We start from the raw sequence: 23,613 nt of genomic DNA, 5'->3' as shown, positions 1-23,613 counted from the left end.
ACTTTAAAAGCAGCTATGCTGTAACATATTAAATTCCCATATAAATACTGTCTGATGCTTAGAATTTATCATACTAATATCTGATTTTTATACAGAATTTAGCATTCAAGACTTAAAATCGCAAAACCTCCTTCACTTTTCTTGCATAAATAATCATTAAGTGGCAGAAGAAAAACCCCACAGCTCTACTGGCCTCTAACATTTTCATGACTATACAAAAAACATCAGCTACAAAGTCGGCGATTCCTTGACTAGCTAATTATGTACTGTAATTGCTCAGTTTCTTAAAACATAATGTAATCAAGCTGTGAACATATTCCATATTTAACTCTTGAAAACCTCAACAAACATTCATCATGCAAGAAGAATATTTTACAGTAAGCTTTTTTGGTGTTTTTCATCTCAGATTATGATGTACAAACATCATAACAGCTGAATAAATGTGTCTATCCATTTTCTATTTTTACAACAGTCAATTTGCTAAAATTAGGCTTATTTTTTAGTATTTTTCTAGGTACAAAAGCTAGCATAAAAGAACTACCCATATTCTCTGTGGACAGTAATTCACTGCAGTCAGATTAAAACACTAATTTACGTTAGACTTCTTTTTAAAGTGACTATGATGGCAACTGAGGTACAGGACAAGCAGAAGAAAAACCAATTGTTGTGTTTATTCTGAAGTATACCTCATTCTACAAGCACTGAGCCAGTAATTCCCAAACAAGACAAAGTAAAGCATAGCTTCCTAGTTCTTACATATTTTCTTCTGGAAATAGACCTAAAAATTTACAAGCAATGCTGGCTATTTAGCACCACGACTGATATTAGATTAATGCCCTGAGCAAGTTTAAAACATTGCAGTATTTATCAATTCTAATTTTCAGTCCTCTGACAGTACTGCATTCTAAAGCTTGCCTCCTTACTAGTGTAACTATGGTTAATATAACCATTCAGCTGACTGCTGTCATGTAAGATTGAAACCTGCTCTCAGCTATCATGCAAAATATACATTACTCACTCATAGAAAGCCCAAGTAAACTAATTAGCTTTTAACAGACCTTGAACCGAAACCTTGCTTCCATTACACCATTGCAAAGAATCTATTCCATAAATGAAGATGAAAACTGGTCCATCACAGCATCTACATTTTTACCTGAAAATTTAGCATGTCAGTCCTAACAGGGCTGAAACAGTTGGCTTTCTGCAATCAGAGCTGCAAAATGTCCTCACCCATGTTTGACAACAATATTCTTTCTTCAGTCTGTTTTTTGCACTTACTGCCATATTTTATTGTATAGTGTTCTGTTTTCCAGTCTGAGGCCTAATAAAAGTTTACAATTTCCACCTATATAAACAATATTGTTTACAGAGGAATCTAGTTTGTTTCACAATGATCATCATAATTTACCACTTGGAGTGGCATTAACTCTAAACATAATTTATAGCTTAAAATGCTGAATGGTCAAGCAGCAGACACCAACACTGCATTAAAACTAGCACAGGGCTGTGAAAAAATTCTTCTGTGTGTTTACAAGAAGAAAAACATTTTAAGCTTCCATATTTTTTCTGCTTAACCAAATTCGCATGCTGAATTCTACAGAAGCCTCTATTATCTTGAGTTGATGAATGCGAAAAAACTGAATCAGTTGAAGTATACTAATGAAGTTTTCAATTATACATACCACATATCAATTAATTAGAGGCTGTCAGGTATGGAAAATTATCTTAAGAAACAATAGAAGTTTTTTAATAATCCTAAAGTTGAAAGTGATCTCTTTGCTTCTTATTCAACAAGAGATATGGAGAAACAGCTTAAAGACTAAATCTTCCCCAATGAGGAGAAAAATTCTGTATGCTCAGTTTAGTAACTTCAATGTGTTGGGTTTTGTGTACACTTCAGGTGTACATATACAAGCATGAAAAATTTTCACTTCCTTGCATGTTGAAGACACAACATGACACGATATTTCAAAGCCTTCTGGGCACACACTTCACAGATGTTTTTCTTCTGCAGTTGGTGAGCTGAAATAATGGTTGGTATGCCATTTTGATTATAATAGGTTCAGAGAGACTATATGCAAGGTGCTCTCAAAAAAGGCACCTCTTGTTTTGTATTTCACATTCCACTCTGCCAGTAAAATAATTGCTACATGTAAAGCATACAGTTTGCTAAACTGCAGTTTCCCCTTATTTGTGCAGATATGATGAGATGTCAAGCAATACCAGCAGGAATAACATAATACCACCATATGACCTCTGTGCAGAGGTCATATAGCTTGCACAATCAGAGCATGAGAAAATGACCCAACAAGAAGGAAATACAACAGTCCAAATAAAATATGAACTCTCACAGCTAGGAGATAGCAGCATATTAACATTCACTGATTTGGTTGTACTTTTAGTGTTCAAACATATGCAAGAATGGGGGAAGAAGAATGAGTGCTTGTATTATTTTTTTTCTCCACAGAAGTATTTGTCTATGCAAATAAAGCTCCAGAACATAAAAAAAAGTAAGTTCTACCTAGGGAGTATACAACACATCAGGGTATGTTTAAAGTCGCTTACGATGCCAGGACATAAGCTTCTCCAGGACCACGTATACTTACTTGGAACGTGGGCGTTTCCGACTATTTCCAGGACTATTACTAATGCGATAAGCTGTTGGAACACTTCTTTCATCTCTTCGTCTTTCTGGTGTGTGAGCCCTTCTCCTAGGTGACCTTGATCGTGACCTGAGCAGGAAAATAAACATCCAAAAGTTTGCTTTTTGTTACTTATTTCATTACTTCTATTTCAGTGGAATTGTGCTGTCACCAAACGCAAAAATAACACCTTTCAAATGCCTATTTTGTACCAACATGGGGTATTTAGTCTCCAAGACTTGTCAGCTGCATAAAAATTTCTTACCCATCCAGGACATTTAGGATGTAGTTATCCATTGCTTTTCACTCCCAAGAGGGATTAAAAAAAAGCAATTATTTTTTGGTATCGTGTGCTAATGTCAACTTCTGTACCAGTAGGTGGAAAAGTTTTACTTTAGTCCAGTCACCTTTTGTGGCAACAGAGTTTACTAACACTGGTATGCAGAAGTCCAATTTGGCTCGAAGCCTGGGATTCTCAGGCCTGACCTTGTCTTCTCAAATTAGAGGTATGTTTTTAGAACTGCTGCATCACAGAGGTAAATACAACTTTTTGCTTTCAGCGCACCTCCAACACTGACAAGTCCAGGAAATTTTGTCCCTGACGCTGCAGAATAATCCTAGCATAGCCAATACTTTCACCTGTGCAAGTGACCAACAACCCATGACCAGTGTTGTTTGGCACTAGCACTTCAACTTGAGATACTTTTCCTAGAGAAGTGAGAAAGAGAAAGAGATCAAGAGGGAAAAAAGAAAGCATGCCCAGTTTAGATCAGAGATCAACTTAAGAGCTTAACTCTTTCTCTCTATGATTTGGAAATAAGTGGATGTGCAAGTAAAACCTGAGTATTTCTTAATAACAAAATAAATGGAATGAGAAAAGCCCTGAGAGATGGAGGGGAGGGAGGAAGATGGAGAAGGGGGCAACTCGGGGACCCAGCTTGGAAAAAAGAAAGAAAAAAAAAACAAACCCAAATTCCTGATAGTAACAGTTAGTTTTGTTGTCACTGAAATATATAATTCTAATAATTTTATTTCTATATACTTATTTATTTTAAAGCCTTTCTTATTTATTTACTATAGGTATGTCATTCCATGTATACCAAACATTCACGTTCATGAAAATACCTAATTTGCAGTGACTAAAAGACAAGCCATTTGTGAAATCACTGATCTTCTGCAGACTCACACCATATATGTAATATACATACACACTCCTGAGCCATTTCTCTTACACCTACAACAAAAGAGATCAACTGAAAATGAAAAAAAGTAATCACAATGGCAGTTAAGTGTTGCAAATTAACTGCTTTGTCACTTAGAAATCTGATCTTTACCAGGCCATTCAGAAGGATTAAAAAAAGGAAAAAAACCAACAGATTATAAAGTTTGGGGTCAGTCAGACACCTTGACATTTTACCAGGATTTCCCTCAAAAGAGCTCCAGCAGTCAAATCTTTTCGTTGTCGAAGTTGCCTGATAATTTTCCCGCTCTGTTGCTGCTGCCATTGATGAGCTGCTCAGACTCGGCTCCATGCTCAGTGTCCCTGTGGATGCTGTGAGTCTGTGATACGGAGGCACACACTTCACATTCAGAATAAAATGTCCTAGTTTTGGTATTAACTAGAATCCTGAAAAGGCTCAGTCCCTTAACCAAAAGCTGAACCTTAGTGAAACATGCCTATATGGACCAGCCTAAAAAAAGTCCAAACAATCAGAAAGAAAAAGGCATTAGCTTCATTTTTATGAACTGACGTTTGTGGTTCTACAAAACTCCAATCACCAAATGTTAAGAATTTTGGCCATTAGCTTCCAACAATTAAAAACAGCTTAACAGTTTTACTGCAACATATCAATTATTACTTTCATTAGACTGTTATTTCAAAAGACACTTTGTTCCCTTAAAGTCAGTATCACTTGTGTTTAGTATGGACCCAAAAGTTCAAAGGGTTATGAAGCTTGGCATATCTCATTATAAATTAGGAATTAAAACTGTGTGAATAGACACTGCCTCAGCAATCAGAAAATCAGTTTGGAAGGAGGAAAAAACCCCAAGCAACCTTTTTTACAAAGAATAGTTACTTCCGAGTCTCTTAAATTTCTAACATCAAGGCAAAAAGTCTCACACAAACACACACACAGGTATACCCTATCCAAACGTATTGAAAAGTAACCTGTTAATGAAGTATGCCACTACTAATTACTGTTTATAACTCATTAACTGGATAAACTAAGTGGCTTAGTACTACTCTATTACTAGACAGTATAAAGAAAAACAATATCAAAGAGAAGTTTAGACTTTCCATCTCTACTCTAGTTCAAAATGAACATCCAAATTTCACCTAACCAAATCAATAAATCATTCAGTACTTAACGAGTGCCTCTGCTTTCCTTCCTCTCCTCTCACATACACACATAAACCACACTCACACATACAAATACATCATTAGCTTAAATCATGTACTACAAAGATCCATTGGTAGAAAACAGAGATTCAGATGAACATAGTAATTATTTACACTTACTGCCAACCAGCTGTGAAACCCAACTTCTCAGCTAGAACAGCATACTGAAAACTCCAGCGACTGACAACCTACACTTTTTTAAAGAGCACTACTGGTGGGTACATTTCACATCAAACTTTTTAATAGTGCTTCAAAGCCGATTAGAGAGGCGGGGGGGAAAGACGACACTACAGATGACCAAAGAGTACCAAAGGCTGTTTGTTTTCCAAGACAGATTTAACAAATGTGCCCTATCTTTGACATTAAGTACTTCTTTGTAATAACTAATTATCTCTTTGGGACTAACAGCTCCAAAGCAATCCACACTGCAATACCTTACAGCACTTTTGGACATGGTTTACTGTTTCCATGACTTTTGTTTAACTTTAATCTGTCATGTTGGTCTTGAATCAAAACTGTATGCTACCAGGAGCTTTATGGGACTAACTTTGGTACAGAAATTTTGTTCCAGAAAATAACATGCATTTATACAGCGAATTGCTGTTAATTGCTGCCACAATTAAGCCAATATATCTGGGTTCCTTACGCAGCTACAAGTTTTTAAACTTGTTTTTGTAAAACAGGTTTGGTTGTACTAACCAGAAAAATGAATATGGAAAACATGCTTTGAGTCAACTTCACGTTACTTGAACATAATTTTTCAACTTCAATACTGCTGAAAATGCATTAGAAAATATATAAAAATGCAACTGTACAAATATTGTACTTTACCACCAAAGACTATTTTTAAATGAAGCAGATCCTCTAGACCTCTAACAATGCAAAAATAAATTATAAACAAGTGATATAAAATGGTATACAGAGAAGCACATTGCAAAGTTCATCTGTAGGATTTCTACACACAATACGCATTTTGGGAAAAAAAAAAATTAAGATACACAAACCAAAAAGGAAGAGCTTGAAAAGTATACTGAACATCACTTGAATAAGAGCAAAGGAAGTTACAGCAAATTGCTGTGCTTAACTTCACTTCCCACGTCATTTCCTATTAGCTTGTCACAATAAGTTATATGGTAAAGGTGATTTTTAATCTTACTTTTTGAAACAACTTACACCATTAAATAGTAACTACTCAAAGTGTTTTTAAACAGAAGTTCAACTAGTGTCTATATGGAAATCTCACAAAATCTAAGGCTTTAAGACTGTTCCCCAAATACAGGACATGTATTGAGTGGTCATTATTACAATTTAGAAATTACGATTCATTATCATCTGAATGCAATATAGTCTAATGAAAAGTTACAAAATAAGCATAGCTCCTCTTTTGGCTGTCACAGTTAATTTAAAAATAACAGTTTAAATAACTTCAAATCCAAAATACTTATTTTCACTGTGCAGATACTTGAAACCTAGTAAGCTACTCTCTAAGAAAGTTATGAAAGTTTGTTTATTAAGAAAATGATCTTGCTATTCTGAATTATTTGATTAACAGGAACTGGAGCGGTAATTACTACAGAAAGGGAAAATTCCAGCTTTTTTCAGTCCAATCTTCAGGTAAAATAAAGCATTAATAATCACTTTATATTGAGATTTGTAGGTTAGAATATACATTTTGAACAGAATAAAATAAGGCAACAAAATCTCAAACATAAAACATTAGACTGAGACATTCAAATAAAGCACAGTTACTCAAAATAGGGATGTTCCAGTATCATTTATCATCAGTGTCCACACAACAAAGACTATCTCTAAACACCATCCACTTAATACAAGATGAACACATTAAACTCTACAAATAGTTTACACTTTATCCCAGGATGGTATGACTCTTCACATAACTATTCATTCAGCAGTAAGGTGTAACATCTAATGTTTTGGGAATCTAGGAAAAAAACATTGTTCTAGGTGAAGCACTGGGAAAACTGAAGAGCAAAGAGACGTGAAAGGTGCCATGTTTTGAATGAGACAGATAACGCAGGGAAATCATTTCCTCTGAATCAACACTGAATATATAAATAAATAAAAAAGGGAAATAAACCCAGTCATATCTTCTAGCTAGGCAACAACGTTTGCCTTTTTTTGTCAATTACTAAGACAAGGCATTATTTTTGCTTAAAATTTGAGAGACAAAACACATCAGTATCTGACTGGGTTATAAATCAGCCTCCCACTCTTGATTACTCTAAACATTTTCTCATTTCAGGGGCAAGAGCTTTAATTTTGGAAATACAATGAGTATGTTAAGGCATAGCAAATACCTTCAATAAAGCAAGCCTTCAATCATCACCACTTCTTGTATAATGTGAGACCACATGGACCCTAATTAAAAAGGCAGGGCTAGAAAAGAGTTCTAGAAATAAGACTATTCATTATTCTCCAAACTATAATTCTTGATACAGGAATTTTCCACAATGGAGTGTTCACAAGCTATATTAACTACCTTTACCACTGAGACACTAATAAATGTTTTCTAGCCTCTTTCTTACCAATTTAAATCCATTACTTATCATCTAAACCCCAAGGATTGAAGAAGAATGTTCTATCTCCTCTTTTTTGGCATACATGAAGATTCATTTCATCTTCCTTCAGTCTTCCCAGTTATTCCAACTCTTTTTTTCTTCTTAATTCTGAAAATTTTTGATGATTCCCTCTAAATGTCCTCCAGCTACTCTAATTCCTTCTAAAGGATGCACAAAACTGGACACAGTACTCTAGCTGAGGCCAAACAGCACAACATCTCCAGATGAGGAGACACTTCATGCATCCTGCGTAAGATTTGCTTGTCTTTACTGACTACATTAAAGTAAACCAAAACAGTCACTATATTAAGTATCAGATGCAGGAGTAAGGTATTCATTACAGTTGAATTACAAGAGATCCTTAGGCAGAAGTTTAGATTTAACCATGTTCTTGTGAAATGCTATAGAGAGGAAGGTACATTCAGATTTCTAACAGGTCTCTCACCTATATAATTGCCACTAAAAACATTTCATACAGCCTGCAAAAAGCTCAAAGGGAACTGGCACCCACTCAGCACTGATGATACTGCCTTAAGTTCCCAGAAACAACGGGTTCCGGAATGGGAGACAGACCCTCCAAAGACCCTTGTTTAAACTGGTACTCACAGAACAGAAAGACAGGCTGAATCGAAAGCCCCTTCCCATTCAGCTCTAACTTCTGTCAAGTTTTATAATGTGCAAAATGTTTTCAGTGCAAGATGTGGTGCAGTTTCTCTGAAACATTTCTAAAATTCAGCTAGCCAGCACCAAGCTTATTGGAATTCTCGGGTTGTAGAATTCAACAGCTGATCTAGGAAATATCCAACCAGATTTAATCAGGTGTTGTGTTGACTCACGATGTTAAGGCTTTTATGTATCTGTTATTTGATTTGTGCCAGGAGGCACACTCAAGATGGCACACAAATATTAGCTCCAGTAGATTAACTGTTCTTGGTGATTTTTGTGTAATTTCTCCACCAGCTGAACTATGGCCACCAAAAAAACCCCAACAAACCAACCAAAACATAATGAGACTATCCACTACGTATGTGGTAGACTTCAGTAGACTGTTGTTTGTCTTTTCACCAGCAGAACCAAATGTAGACCAGTTGGTGGAAGTATTCAAGCCTCTATAAAGGACCACATATCTTATCTCCCCGAAGTCACAGAAGACGTATCTCAGTATGTATCAAACCGAACTTGCAAGTTTCCATTAATCTCGTTACTGCCCAATGCAAACTCATGCAATGTGCAGGATTATCTTTATCCTACTGAGTAGCGTACCCAAGTACTGGTAAGGATCTTCTCAGATGATTCTTTGTCCTTTTCAAGGTACCACAGAAGACAAATTATATTTTTTTTAGCATTACTATGTTTCTCCTTGGTTTTACCATGTATCAGTAAAATCATGGATAAATATATGCAATATAGCTTGGATGAAATGGCATGGGAGGTTCAAGTGAAGATATGGCTTGATAGGGAGTTGAAAAGATGAGTGATTCACCTGAGGAGACTTTCCCCAAGATATCCTTAACTCCCAGAAGACTTGCATTCACTTCTTAAACAAGGAAAGCTTCATTCAGCATCATTCCCTTTACATGCTGGTAAGCACAGAAAAGGAATGAAAGGCATACAGTATTTTGGAATGTGCCTTATAACATAGAGCATCATGACCACCTAATGTGAAAGGCAGTCAAATAAGCAGCATGTCAGACTGATTGTTTCAGCCCAAGTTATGTTCATTTAATTCCTTGCATCTCTGAATAGCAGGGATGTCTTCAGCAAAGAACTGTATTTAATCTTAAAAATTTAGTATAAAATAGAAAGTTGTAACATGTTAACACTTAATCATATTAGTGTAGTTAGACACTTTGTTAAGCAAACAAAAAAATGCACAAGGAAAATATAAGATGAGAAGTTTTGTCACACTGCCATGAAGGGCTAGAAGCTGTTTTTCAGGAAGAAGTATGTCATAGGCATGGCCACAAAGATAAAGAAGTGTATGATTTTGCATGCATCACATACATATATAGTTGTATTAGTATTTATATGCACAATTATTCAAAACACTGTTCTGTAGCATGATCCAGAGAATGCAACCTCAAGAATAAGCCCTTCCTACTGACCACAATAACTGCTATGTGGCAGAGCATTCAGATATAACAAATTTTACAGACAGTAAACTTTAAAGGTGCCTAGACCCAAATGTCTTAGATGTAATTAACAGTATTAATATAACACAATATATATGATCTTAGAGCTGGATAATTAATAGAGGGAATTTATGATCATTAATGATTAAATATAGATTTAAATGCACCAGGCTACATTCTTCTATGGTCTCCCTTCCTCATCAACTCTGTTTTCACCCTTCTTCATTTCCTATCATATCTCTCCTGCCATTCATCCATCCATCGTACTTTTTCACATTCTACCAAACTGCTTGCTTTTCTTCTGTGCTTTGCTGTTCAACCACCCGGTTCTCTACATCTATTTCTTATCTTAATATTGTCTGGTTACTTTACTCCAGCAACAGTCACAGACTTATTAGCAAGTCCTCTTCCTGCTATAATCGCTTTCCTACATATTATAACCAGGTATTTCACAAACCAGAGTGAAAAAGCATTTACTAGTACAAATTTTGCACTATGTAATTAGAAATTAATGATTCGTTATTTCATTAAAACTATTTTCAAAGACCTTCCGCATTTGATGATACTTATTTAATGTCTTCAAGGTGACTATGCCCTTTGTAATGGGTACGAAGACGCTTATATAATGGAAGAAGTGCAAAAATGTTTTAAGTGTTAGCCCACACAGAACTCTAAAGAACATGTTTGGTTTCCAAACCCACCTTGAATGCCTGACAGTTCTATAGGCAGTGGGAAGTGAGTGCTTTGCTTTTGAATGTGATCTAGATCTGGACTTAGATGATGAATGATACTTGAATGGTGATCGAGATCTTGTCCGAGATCTTTTCTTGTGTTTTTTTCTTTTCTTTTCTTTTTCTTCATCCCTAGGAGGATCTTTGCTTTTGCTTGAAGGCCTTTCTGCTTGTTTAACTTCTAAGGTGGGTAAAGTTCTGACTGCAGTCACAGGACACGGTATACTATTGACACTCTGAAATCAAAGGCAAACAAAGAACAGTGTTCAGTTTTCAAAGTTGTGTGCAAATTTTTAATTTGAGAAATTCCTCTAAGTGTGGACAAGACATAAGCATCTCTAGTCCTTTATACTAAACAGAGGGCTACATCTACCCCTGAGCATGCCACATACATGCACATTCTGGCAAAGAAACTTAAGATATCCTGCTTAGTAGTCTTGTCAATATACAATATAGTTTTTTTTGCAGAAATTCTGGATAATGAGTACAACAGCAAGGAAAATAATAACTAACCATCACCTTACATTTTTTGACCCATGAAAGTGTGTGAGACATATATCCACCTAGTTGTGAAATCAATAACAAACTAACCTCCCACAAATGCTTTAAAACCTCACAGTGCTGCATCAGTATTATGTAAAGTGTGCGTAAGTAAGGCTGACACCTTCAAAAATGTGCATCTGGTAGTATTTAATGGAGGCCTATACAGTTCCCCAAAGATACATACACAAGCTGGGATAAGCATGCTAAGACTGTCAGCTTAACTAGGACATAGTTCTGAAGTTTTCATCTTTAGTTTTTAGAAGAAATGTGTTCTAAAAAATGGGTACTATCAGATATCTTTTCATCTACTTATCCCTTTCATTTAAAAAAAGATAAACCTGAAAATACAATGAGGAACTATTGACATTTAAAGTTAAGTTTTAGTGTCACTTTCATCCCTGAACTGCGCTGTTTAGATTACAACCTCAAGGAAAACAGCAAAACTAATTAGTGCTGATAAAAATTATTTCTGTACTTTGCGAAATAAATGTTTTGCATGTAAAGGGTTGAGAAGATCACAAAAATTATTATCTCAAAGATAGAACAGGTCCATGCACAATTCATGCTCAGCGAGTAATTCTGACTGCAGTCAGTCAAGCAAAACATACCATACTCTAAGAAATTTTCAAATTATCAGCTTGTACCTGAGAGAATTTTGCTCAATACCTTGTTTAGAACAATTCAAGTCAGGCGCTATAGATATGGTCCTCATTTCAAAGCGTGTCATTCCCCTAGCTGTCATTTCAAGGCAACTGGAGAAATCAGTTTCCCTCTGTCATAATTTCAGCTCCACCTCATCTGACACTTTCACCGTTTGATACAAGGAAGCTTACCGTGATCAGAATAAGAAGTAACACATTAAAAACTGAAATTACCAAATTAGAAACAGGTGATCTTTTCCTCTCTTTTTACCCTTCTCCTACTGTGAATATGTCAAGGCAATAATTGACCACATTTGAATAATCGGAAATCCAGCTTTGCTTCAAGTTAGAGAGCCATGACACTTTTCTGAGCTTTAACGGATAACTGCTATCACAGTATTTACAAAAGTATTTACAAAAATAGCAATAAAGCAGCACTAAAGTAGTTTGCTTCAAGGATTATAAACATTTTACAGCATGATAATTTGAGTGACTGGTTTACCAGATGCCCATTTCCAATTTCACTAACTTCACAGACCACATGTAATTGCAGACACCTCATCTCCAAACTTCAGAGTTTCCTAAGAGACCACCACAGCCGACTTTTGATCCTTGACAATGTTATTCATTTCTTTATACAGTGTCTTAGTCTTCACTTTGAACATTACTGAATATGTAATAGACCAGTTTGCCTTGAAGTAGACACCTCTAATAGCTTGAAACGAAATAGCTGTAGGCAAAGTAGAGTTAAGAGGAAAAGGAGAGAGAAGAAAAAAACAACTGTTTTCAGCACCCCAGTTCGTTTGGCCACATAAAACACAAGCTATCATAACACTGCCAAAAAGGATGTTAATAAATGAATGACACATTCACTTTTAGCTAACACATAGAGATTCTCTCAGCAATCAGAACAAAGAACACCTAAATGCTAAGCACCCCTAAATATCCACCAAAAGCATTGGATGCTGAAACCATGGGCTCTCCTTGACTTTCAGGATACTTACACTAAAGAGTGACAGTGTTGTCCAGACATCTCTGAGAAAAGCACAGCTGCAGGCTGGCTGGCTGTAGATTCAGTCACCACTGCTTCAGGTTACTAAAGAATCATGTTTGGAAAGCCATACAGATGTAACTTTAGCTACTCCCAGGTGAATTCACAGGTTCTGGAGTGCAGGACAACGGCTAACACACAGGGAGAAGTCACCTACCCGTCCAAACCTATGCAACGCATCACTGTGACCAGGAGCTCTGGTGATACTTGTCAGGTCACAACGGCATGATCAACTGTGAACAAACATGCTGATTCCCTCAGTGGCAACTCTGGTTGCCTTCAAGAAAAAAGTCATGAGCAAAATGACCCAATTTACCATCAGAGCAGAACACAGAGCTCAGTGAAAGAACTTAACATCAGCAAGTTGCCAAGCCACAAAGAAAATTTCTAGGTGTATAAATAATGCTGCTGAATAAAAATATTTGGAAAAAAAGAAACTGTTAGCCTCTGTCAAATAGAAGAAGCTGTCACTCTTTTGTGTTTTTACTAGTGAAAGTTGATCCACGCAAACTAAGGTAATGGGAACTAAAATTGGAGGAACAAGTGCAGGAAAAAAGTATCAAAGCAAGCACAGATACTGGGAGATTATTAAGCATTTCCGACAGGCAGAAAAGCTCTGTTTTACTGACCAGGCTCTGCAAATCTGCAGGCCAGTAGCACACCGTTTTGGAAAGCACGGCAACAAACTGGTTACCTGATGAATTTTATTATGAATCTCCAGGGATGAGAGATTTAAACTTTTTGAGATCTCTTCTAAGAGGTTACACTGCAAACATTCAGGTAGCATTCATTTGATCTCACTTTATCCATTTTGGGTAACAGCACATTTCTTTGGCCCTTATTAAACACTACAGTGTCAGACAATTTCACTGGCAGAGTTGTTCTTCAGTATTTTATTTGCACGACTGAAGCAAATCTGACTAAAATAACACTTCCTACAGTAAACGCTTGGTACAAAGAAATGTTTCAGATATACATTTTTGGAAAACAAAGAAGATTCAGTAACCCTTGTTTAGCAGTAATGGGTTAGGAAAGAGTTCTGTATCAGGAAGACTTTATAGCTACATGAGAACAGAAGCGAGCACTTCAGTTAATTACAAGACATTTGCACATTTGCAGTATTCATAAGACCAGAACATACATTAGTTATTCTGGGGTTATGCTACTTAATCAGTACACAAAGCCAGCATTAGAAGTGAACCAAATGGTGCTTATTGCAACAGAACAAAACACTACCATTGTTCCTGATACAAGCAAAATCAGCTGCTAAAGAACATTATCAATAATGTTACTACTACTACTTTTACAACTGGCTAATACTACTTCTGTTCTGAACAGCTGAGTTTTGCAGTAATTTGAATCCTGTGTTAGATCAAAATTGGAAACAGTGAGGAATGTCAGATCTGTGAAGAGTTAATAAACAATTTTCTTACTTCAATAAAACCTGAAAATACTCCAGATTCTTTTCTACCACCGTACCTTGTTTACCGCAGGTTCCCCAAAGCTTATGGTGAAGTATTCCCTGATTGAGAATTAATAAGCAACCGTCTACCAGCAATGGAAGCACATGATTGTTCTGTGCATCAAAGCAAGCAGTTACTGCTTTTAGAAGAGTTTGTCAGTCTTAGCCTCAATAAATTGGCGAAAATGATTAAATAGAAGTGGTAAAACATTTCCTATAGAATAAGTTCCTATAGAACAGATGAGATACTCAATACTCGAAGACTCAACCGTTTCATCAGGGTTTAGCTGCTGCACTGAAACACAGCTATTAACAGTACACTGACTGTGATAAGTTCTTCAAAACCAGACAGAATTTGCATTCTCAATTTTGAAGGGCCAACTGTAAAGAAATCAGTGGCTGTGAATCTGTTTGCTGTATGAATCAATAAGCCTTTGTATCTTGAGTACTTTGAAGACTAAAAATCAAGGCACAGAACATTCTTAGCTGCCTCACCTATCTTAATTAAGATGGCAGTTCCTGATATTTACCTTTTTTCCTCCTGTTAAATTTTAATTAAAGTATTTACAGTATGAGGAATTACAACACTCATGTAGTTTTTGATAGTAGGGTTCTTGCAATAACAAGAAGTTCCAAATGCCAGCAAGCTATCCACCCCCCAAATACCACATTAGTATGTGACATTTTGTTTGGTGTTTTTATCTGTCCTTTTGAAAAAGCAAGATAAGGGAAATTTAAACACACACACTCCCCCTTCCATGCTAAACAGAAGATATAGACACCTGTATTCTGAAAAAAAAAAAAGTAAAGAAAGAAATGAATGGCCCTAAAATATTCTAAAGCATTTTTCCTTTTAAATACTTATTGAATGGTTTTCATTAGACAATTAATTTTGCTCACAAATTAACATTAAGAAAATATGCAAACATAAAATTGTTATGCATTATTATTCCAAAGAGACATGCAGTAATATCTACAAGTCCATTGCTAAAAAAAGTAGGATCAACTACAGTAGCATGAAAAATGTACACTATCTATAGTTGTGGATAATGCTGTTATGCTTGGCAAAACTTGAATGGCATCTTATTTTTAAACATGGCACACTTCTGTTTTACTCATAAACAGACTGCTATCCACACACAAAAAAAGAAGAAAATTGTTACATACAGGACAACAGTAAGGACAAGCTATCTAAAGAAACAAATGATAAAACAGGGCTTCAAAACAGGGAAGATGAAAGAACCAAAAGAAGTTAAGTTTTGCTTTGTACTATAGAATCTTTATATTCAGAGGCACAACAGCAGATGACATTTGGGACAAGCCATTAAAATAGAGTTACTTTCAAATCATGAGCTTGTCTGTTTTTGCAGCAGTATGATAGTGGATTTATCTCCTTGTTTAAATCGGATACTAAGGTTTATACAGGTAACAGTTTGGGTATAACCAACTGTCTTTTACATGCCTATCAAAGTACTATCACCCCTAAAGCATTTCTGACATAGGATAAAATATGAGAGATTAGCAGAATAATCCATATTAGAAACCCATCAGACACACTATTAGTTAAATCATGTCCTGTAGACAAAAGTCAGATGGTACTACACTTGCAGAACACCTGTCACTACATCAAGTAACTTCGCTGAAGAAGTTAAAAACACTGTGCCTTGTCTAGCCAGCCAACAGTGCTGGCCCCTTCTCCTACTTCTGTCAGGTATTACCAGAACCAGTAGATTCTGGGAGACACTTTATCAATTAAATTACTTTAATGGTTACCTACGACCAATTTCTTTGACAAAGAATGCAGGTCTGCAGTCCTTCCTTTCACAAGGACAGCACAGGGGACTTTACCTACACAAATTATATTTACCAAAACTTTTTGTGGGAAGGAATGATTCGGCAGCTTAGATTTTCCCTCTGCAAGACTCCTATAACCTGCTACTATTATCAACCACTGTTAACAAAAACATTAAGCAAGAGTTCACCAGCAAGACACTGAACCATGCCAGTTTTCTCCTGTGAGGCTTGGCTGCACACAGATGGAGAACCACAGCTCCATAAGAGATTCTTTTCCTTTCTCTTTTTCAACCTTTTGCTCCCAGATGCACTTAAGAACAATACTGCTCAGATGGACAGGGTTAGGGATAATCAAGAGTTTTGAACCAGCACATTTGCAGACAATTGACATTTTAACCCGTAAAAAAGATGGCAAAAATGTTACAAGCCTGCTATACCAAGTGCACTGTACCAAGGCCTACTACCAAGGGTGACACCTATATTCAGAATTCAACTCGTGCCAATAGCCAACTTATTTGCTTTATTAAGCTGAAAAATAAAAATAAACATAATAATACTTTTTAAAAAGTAAAACAAAACAAAACAAACATACCATCTTAACATGAGCTCTCCCAATGTCTAATCTACTTAATTCAGTTTTTGATAAATACATAAAGGAACATGCACAACTAGCCTTTATTCTACTTTATATATAAATAAGTCATTTTAATTTTTTAAATTTAAATTAATTGTAATAATTTTGGATAAGGTTTGCATTTCAGATTACAAAACACCTTACTATATTTGTTTAGAAATAAAAAAAGCATTTCAATGCAACACTCCAGACAACCTGGCATACTCCAGCTCTGCGTATCTAGAACTGCAGTTGTTAAAGCTATAGGTTGTTTCCTGTTGTAGGACAAAGAACCCATGTTCACTACAGAATGATGGCAACATCTCTTTACTGACACTACCTGACAGATGTGCCAATTGGCTTGATTTTCTTGTTACAAAAGTGTCTACAGGAAATATATATGTAAACACAAGAAGTGAGATGCCACCCAGTTATAGTTTACCCATGTTCTCAAAAAGGGCAAAGACTTCACTAGCTACAATGTTACTGGAAGCTGATCAGTTTTGGAAACCGAGCTAAGCTACACGTTTTCCAAGTACTGGTTTGAGAAAGTATTACGCTTAACTGCACTGTTGTAATGCACGCAAGAATGAATGGTGAGGAGCCATTTGTGAAAAGCTGTGCTGGTTCATTGCTCAAGCTCATTTTTCAGCCTTTTCCTGTTGCTTGATTTCACTTTAAGGAAAAAACAGGAAACCCTATAAAAGAAATAATTCAGCTATGGAAAAGTAGATCTAAATATTTTTAAGAATCAGCTGAAGTCAAAAAAGCTTAAAAGCACTATGTTCTGTGGTATCAACTGTCCTTTACATGCAGTTAGCAGAATCAATTTTGTTCAAAGGTATAATGTATGCTCAGTACCAGCATTTCTTTCAAGAATACTAGGTATCAGGAAAATCTGACAGCGATCAAAAAAGCTTTGCTCATTTAATGCATTTCTACGTGTGTGGTAAGCACGTTTTCAGCACAAATGTACACTGTGTATACACATAAATAGTATTACTAGTTTTTATACAGTTACTAGGCAGGGGCAATCTCATGGCAATTATGCATCTCCCATGGACATCCATAGAGTTGGGTTGTTCAGCCTGGAGAAGAGAAGGCTCCGAGGAGACCTTACAGCAGCCTGCCAGTACCTAGAGGGGGCCTGCAGGAAAGCTGGAGAGGGACTTTTTAGAAGGGCATGTAGTGATAGGGCAAGGGGGTAATGGCTTTAAACTGAAAGAGTGTGGATTTAGATTAGATATTGGGAATAAATTATTACTGTGAGGGTGGTGAGACACTGGAACAGGTTGCTCAGAGAAGCTGTGGATGCCTCATCCCTGGCAGTGTTCAAGGCCAGGTAGGATGGGGCTTTGAGCAACCTGGTCTAGTGGAAGGCGTCCCTGCCCATGGCAGGGGGCTTGGAACTAGATGATCTTTAAGGTCCCTTCCAACCCAAACCATTCAATGATGACACTCATCTGCTCTTCTGAAAAAGAGTCAGCTGCCACTGAAGAGTTACTGGTTATTTCAGGCATTCTCTTAAAAGAAAAATATCAAAAGAACCTCAGCTTAGAAATACCATGTCCTTGACAAATCCCCTTGAGAAGGAAAGCAGAACTGCAAGTCTGGTGAGTTTTGCATTGTCTTTGCCTCTTTGCATTCACTCTTCAATATACAACTGAAAAAAGTACTGAACATTTGTGCCAGTCAGGCAAAATTTGTTAGCAGTAGCAACAAGAATCCCAAACAGGATCTCTTTTGGGATGTGACCACACTCAATTTGCGTATCTGCTACTCTATGCTGATATGGATCACCTAAACTGCAGGTATGTCTTTCAACTGTTCTTCTGAAAGCCTTTTGAGGTGTAATCCATGATTTATTTGGAAAAATCAAGAACTGGGCAATGATTACTTGTTAGGTACTGGAATTCTTTCTGTGGGAAAGGAAATGATGGAAAGCCATGTCATTCATTCTTGTAACCAGTCTGTCACAATCAATATCTGAAATTTTCTATCAGTATCTAGAGATGAAGTTTTGCTTGATTAGTGCAACCAAGAGTGATTTATTGGCTTTTCTGGAAGCAATGTAATTCCAAACTCAGGAAACTGAGGTTCTACTTCCCAACAATATTTGTATTTGCAATGTGCATGGAAGGTCTGACTGCAGCATATACAGACAAACACAGGAATTTCCATCAGGCTTGTGAAGGATCCTACAACAATACCCCAAGCTGCATAAAATTCCGGCTCTATTTAGGTTAAGTTTCAGGAAACTACATAGTCTACACTAAATCCCATTCCTACTTTTCCCCCACAGCTGTTTACAGCTATTGCAGTGAAGATGTAAGTCTAAGGTGACTTTGTTGAAAATGGATTTTGACAGCTTTTCTTCGATTAAGAAGAGATTGCCTGGACTTGTTGGAGGTGTCCGTACAGGTGCTGGAAATACAGACTCCCCTGTCTTTTAGCAAGCATGCATCAGATCGCACTGAATTGGGATGTGCTTATCATAAAATGATGCTTAGGCTGAATAAAAACGAGTGACTCTCCTGAAAGTAAAATTATCATTTTTTAAGCTAGAACAAGCACTATACTGGCAGAAAGAGGAAGTGGCTCAGTGAAAAAGCTGGAACAAGGGGAAAAGAAAAAAAAGAACAGAAACCAAGTAGGAAAAGAGCCTATTGTCCTCTGTGGATGAAGTTAAGCAATTAGGAACTTAAATGGAAAATACACAACATAAACAGGAAAGTGACTCTTTGATAGAGAACAAGCTCTGCTGCCAAAACCTGCAGATGGAGAGAAAAGCTTCAGGATAGCGCTACGATGCACGAACAAATCAATACTTGAAGGATCTTCCTATACAATAAATTCAAATCCCTCATTTAGGCTTTTAAAATCATAGTTCTTTTATTGAAATCAGAAAGGGTTTATGTGAAACACATTATTTCTTAGCTATTTTAAACAGCATTTTCTGTTTATTAGTAGGAAAAAAGCAGATATGTGGCTTTGATCAATAAAGGTTTTTAGAGTTTTGTTTTATATTTCATTACTGAAGTTTCATTACTAAAGTCTTTTGGCCCAAGATTCTTCTTTAACCTGGCCTACTCGAAAATTCTAAGTCTTAAAACTGACTTCTAGAGGGTCTGCCTAGAAAGGGATTTTTATTATAACTACTCATCAACAGACTGACTAGTAATGGTTCTGTTTGCTGAAGAAGATAATGCCAACTAGATGATTAGCTGTTACTTCTGCATGATAAATCCTCTTTTTCCTCTTTGTGATAAACTCTAGCAATCCAAACTATGGCAATGAGAAAATGCCCAAACACCCAAATGGCAAGGGAACTTACTAGCAATCTTTTTGTGTTCCTAAAACCTAATAATAAGTCATCAGCAATATTCAGGTTACGTTCAGATTTGGCCTAAGAGTGCATTATCATGATGACCTACTCCAAACAGCTTCTGAAAGCCCTCAAATTGACATTACCCTAGTATTACCTATTGTGGTTGACCATCCGAACAGTGAAAATGGGTGCAAATGGATAAGAGAATTACAAGGCAGAAAAAAGATGGAAAGCAGTATGCCTCTGCCACATGACTATTTCCTAGTAGTTTTCTAAAAGAAGCAGAGGATTTGAATTTCTAACACAACTATCACAAACTGTTCTTTGAAAGAAGTGCAGGAATACTACCACTCCAAATTGATTTGCTACAGAAAGATACTTGCTTCTCCAAAATAAAGAGCTTCTGCTGAACAAGCCCAACGGATTAGGTCATTTCATGATCAAGTAGGCAAACGCAGTGTGTCTACTTCCAGTTCTCTGGAAGACAGCTAGCAGAGTAATTAGTCCCCTCAGTTATTTCACTGTGAGTTTTTTGGTTTGACTCTTCATTGACTATGCTTAGTGAATAACATACATACATGTATTTATTTGAATTTTGTGCCACTATCTGTAAACTTAGTTTTATTTTTAAAATCCTATCCTTATAATAATACAAAATCTTTTATAACTCCCATACTAAACTTGGGCCTAAAAGAGAAAGAAGAACATCCTAGCATTCTAAGCTTTTAAGGAGTTTACATGAAATGCTCAACTAACACAAAGATGATGAAGAGCAACCATTATATAGCCTGGTTTTCTCCCACCTATGTATTTGTCTTCTTGATTAAGGATCTCCCACCTAGAAACCTTAAATCACAAACATCAGTTCACTGCTCATCTCAAGTTTCATGCCAGTTAAATTAATAAAAATCAAACAACAAAACCCAGCAGAACGGGTGCAAAATAAGTGTTAAAGTAAGCTCAATTGCCTGTGAACTGTTTCTGAACTTGAAGATGTCTAGTCACATCAAAATACACATTAAATAAGTAAATATCACAACAGATAGCCCAATACTCCTGAAAGGTAAGCATTCTAATTCATGGACCACTAGTACAGAGTTAAACTTGCAAGCTTGTTCTCCCTTCTGCAACTGGCTAACTGACCTCTGAACTATGCATCATATTTCTCTACCAGTTCTTTAATGACAGATGAGAGACATATGTAAAATAACTGAAAAATATTAACAGTGCTTAAAATTCAAATTTCTCCCCATTTAGAAAAGCTTCCATCTCTTCAGTCAACTTCATAACATACTGTCAGGTTCACGCTCTATAGGTAAGTTTTCCGCTAGCTTTATGGTAAAGAGAAATTTATTTCCTGCTTACCTCATTATTGAAGGAATTCTCTTCAATTTTCTCAGTTTCTGCCTCTGCCAGAGGGTTTTTCAGGGTCTGCAAGAACAGTGCAGCTTTCCTTTTGCGCTCTGCTTGTAGCTGCTTTTCTTTTGATTCTTTGGAGGCCTGTGCAAGCTTCTCTCTTGCTGCAGCTGCTAATCTATCCTCTAGTTTCTGCTTTGCTAAGAAAGACAATTAAGCATAAAGTTTAGAGTGAGTCACACTTGGGGAGCTTAGGTTTCCTTGCGACAACTCCCCCCCCAACACAACCAACCAACCAGCCCCTCCAACCATTCTCAAACCTTTCTAATACATCCATTCAAAGACATAATAAGGATGCATCAGCTTGAAATTATGAAATTCCAAGCATCTTAATTCATAGATAAATAATTTAATTGATGAAAAGCAGTACAGGTGAAGTAAAAATTTTTAAGCTTAAAGAAAATGACATGAAAATCCAATCCTGAAAATTCAGGGTACTTAGCTTTTGTAAATAGAAAAGGACATCTAGAAAAGTAGCACTGTAAATCCACAAGCTTTTTCTTGTACCTGTTAAAGCAATGCAAACTCTCCACTTCGCTCTTTCCATAGATCTGTTCTTTACCTCACATTTTCCAGCCCTATTTACATACGTCTTAATGTTTACAAAAAGGGCTGCTCCAGAAATTTTCAGAAACTCTTTCACCATTGTTACAACCAACAGTTATTGTTATGTGATTACAGAAAGAGAATAAGCCAATTCGTTTAACTGTGTGCCTAATGGGTCTTTTTTCTAATTTTTTCATCTTACACTTCCACTTTTGTGTTCTATGCATATACGAGATGACCTTTTTTTTTTGTTCAATTGCACAGTTCTTCCAACACACAAATTTTTCCGAACATGTTTTACACTTCGTTTTTATTATCATACAAAATATTTCATATTTGCTTTATATATGTATCACCACAGCATACTTTGTGTTACTAAAGTTTACAAAGGAACTGCTACTTTGGAGAAAAAAAAACATTTTGAAAATGAAAAATTAAATTCCTGTGGCATACTCATAGTTGTAAGAAAAATATTAAGTTTTTAAGCTGGTAAACACTGACAGCATCTCCACTTTATTAAACACTCTCTGCTGTGAAACAGCCTTGGGGAGGAATGGGGGAAATTTGATCCCTTTAAAAGATCATTTAATTCAAATTCACACAGCATACCCTTCTGCCCTTACATAAACACAGTAACAGGAAAAACCCATACAAAGACTTAATGGCATTGCATTATAAGAGTAACAAAACATCAACAAGGTGATACTAGTCTATATGGGAGTGCTATATAACCGAAAAATAGCTTGAAGCATTTCATTGTTCTCTGAAGAAAATGAGAAACAGACATGCCTTTTTCTGGGCTCTGTTAATGCAATCTGGAAACTAGAAGTTTAGTGTTCTACTCCGAGGTTGTAATTGAAAACCAAAATAAAATTCAGAAAGATCATGCATCAGGGCAAAGTACTGAACTCCAGTGTGCTACAAGTTTGATTTTAGCTGAGCAACCAATGAAGATTTCATTCTTAACAATAAGCAGGAAACTATGGGAAAAGAAGAGATTCTGATTCCTGTTAACATGACATAGTGAAGATTCAAAATACCTAAAACGCCATACTTATTCACATGACAGTTTTGTAGTTTGCCTGACTACAAACTAGGACTCAATCTTTCATTTTGCTTCCAGTGTAACATGGGATACCTTGTTTAGCTTCCAACTCCTCCTGTGTAAGTTGAGGTTTTTTCTCTTCAGCAGCAGTACAAGGAGCAGTAACAGCTGGAGTATGGTTTGAAGCACTATTAGCATTCTCTTGGCCTTCCTTGCCCTCTTCTTCCTCCTCATCACTGTCATCATCTAATTTAACACGGTTTTTCTCCAAAGGAAGAAGGTCATTTTCTTTGGCCTTGATTGCAAAGCTTATTGGAGCAAACGATGCTGTGAATGAATGGGTAAGATTTTACACATCATTAGACTACAGTACAAAGCATTTCTTGACTTTATCCATTACTCATGCAGACTACACCATAAAAAAAGGAAACCGGTATCAACCTTATGCTATACTAACTATTTTGGGGAAAAGGACACACAATCTTTTTGTTTGTTTGTTTGGGTTTTTTTTTTTGTTAAACAAATGTTGGAAACTTCATTTGCCCTGTAAAGATCTATCTCAAAATCTTTTCCCAATACTTCAGGAGCAGCAGGGAAAAAGGAAGGTACTCTAAACCATCTCAGGAATTACATTTCCTGAAATAAGATAAATAATTTCATATTCTGTCCCAAATAAATTTTAGTTTCAG

At 36.3% G+C, this 23,613-nt stretch overlaps 1 protein-coding gene across 4 annotated transcripts in view; it reads right to left on the bottom strand.

Annotated features, from left to right (window-relative positions):
• The window catches only part of SFSWAP (splicing factor SWAP), a 49,691-nt gene that overhangs the window by 4,664 nt on the left and 21,414 nt on the right, over positions 1–23,613 (bottom strand). For 2 of the 4 annotated variants that reach the window (XM_075041461.1, XM_075041464.1), the window contains 5 exons: positions 23,018–23,251; positions 21,283–21,473; positions 10,456–10,721; positions 4,047–4,202; positions 2,607–2,732 (listed from right to left, as the gene is read on the bottom strand). In XM_075041461.1, the coding sequence (XP_074897562.1) occupies positions 2,607–2,732; positions 4,047–4,202; positions 10,456–10,721; positions 21,283–21,473; positions 23,018–23,251 (973 nt within the window). The remainder of the gene's footprint in view (positions 1–2,606; positions 2,733–4,046; positions 4,203–10,455; positions 10,722–21,282; positions 21,474–23,017; positions 23,252–23,613) is intronic. The other 2 variants (XM_075041462.1, XM_075041463.1) reach the window with 2 other exon arrangements.

Source organism: Buteo buteo, chromosome 11 (assembly GCF_964188355.1).
Source record: "Buteo buteo chromosome 11, bButBut1.hap1.1, whole genome shotgun sequence".
Lineage (NCBI taxonomy): Eukaryota > Metazoa > Chordata > Aves > Accipitriformes > Accipitridae > Buteo > Buteo buteo.
This window is presented reverse-complemented; position numbering and strand designations above follow the sequence as displayed.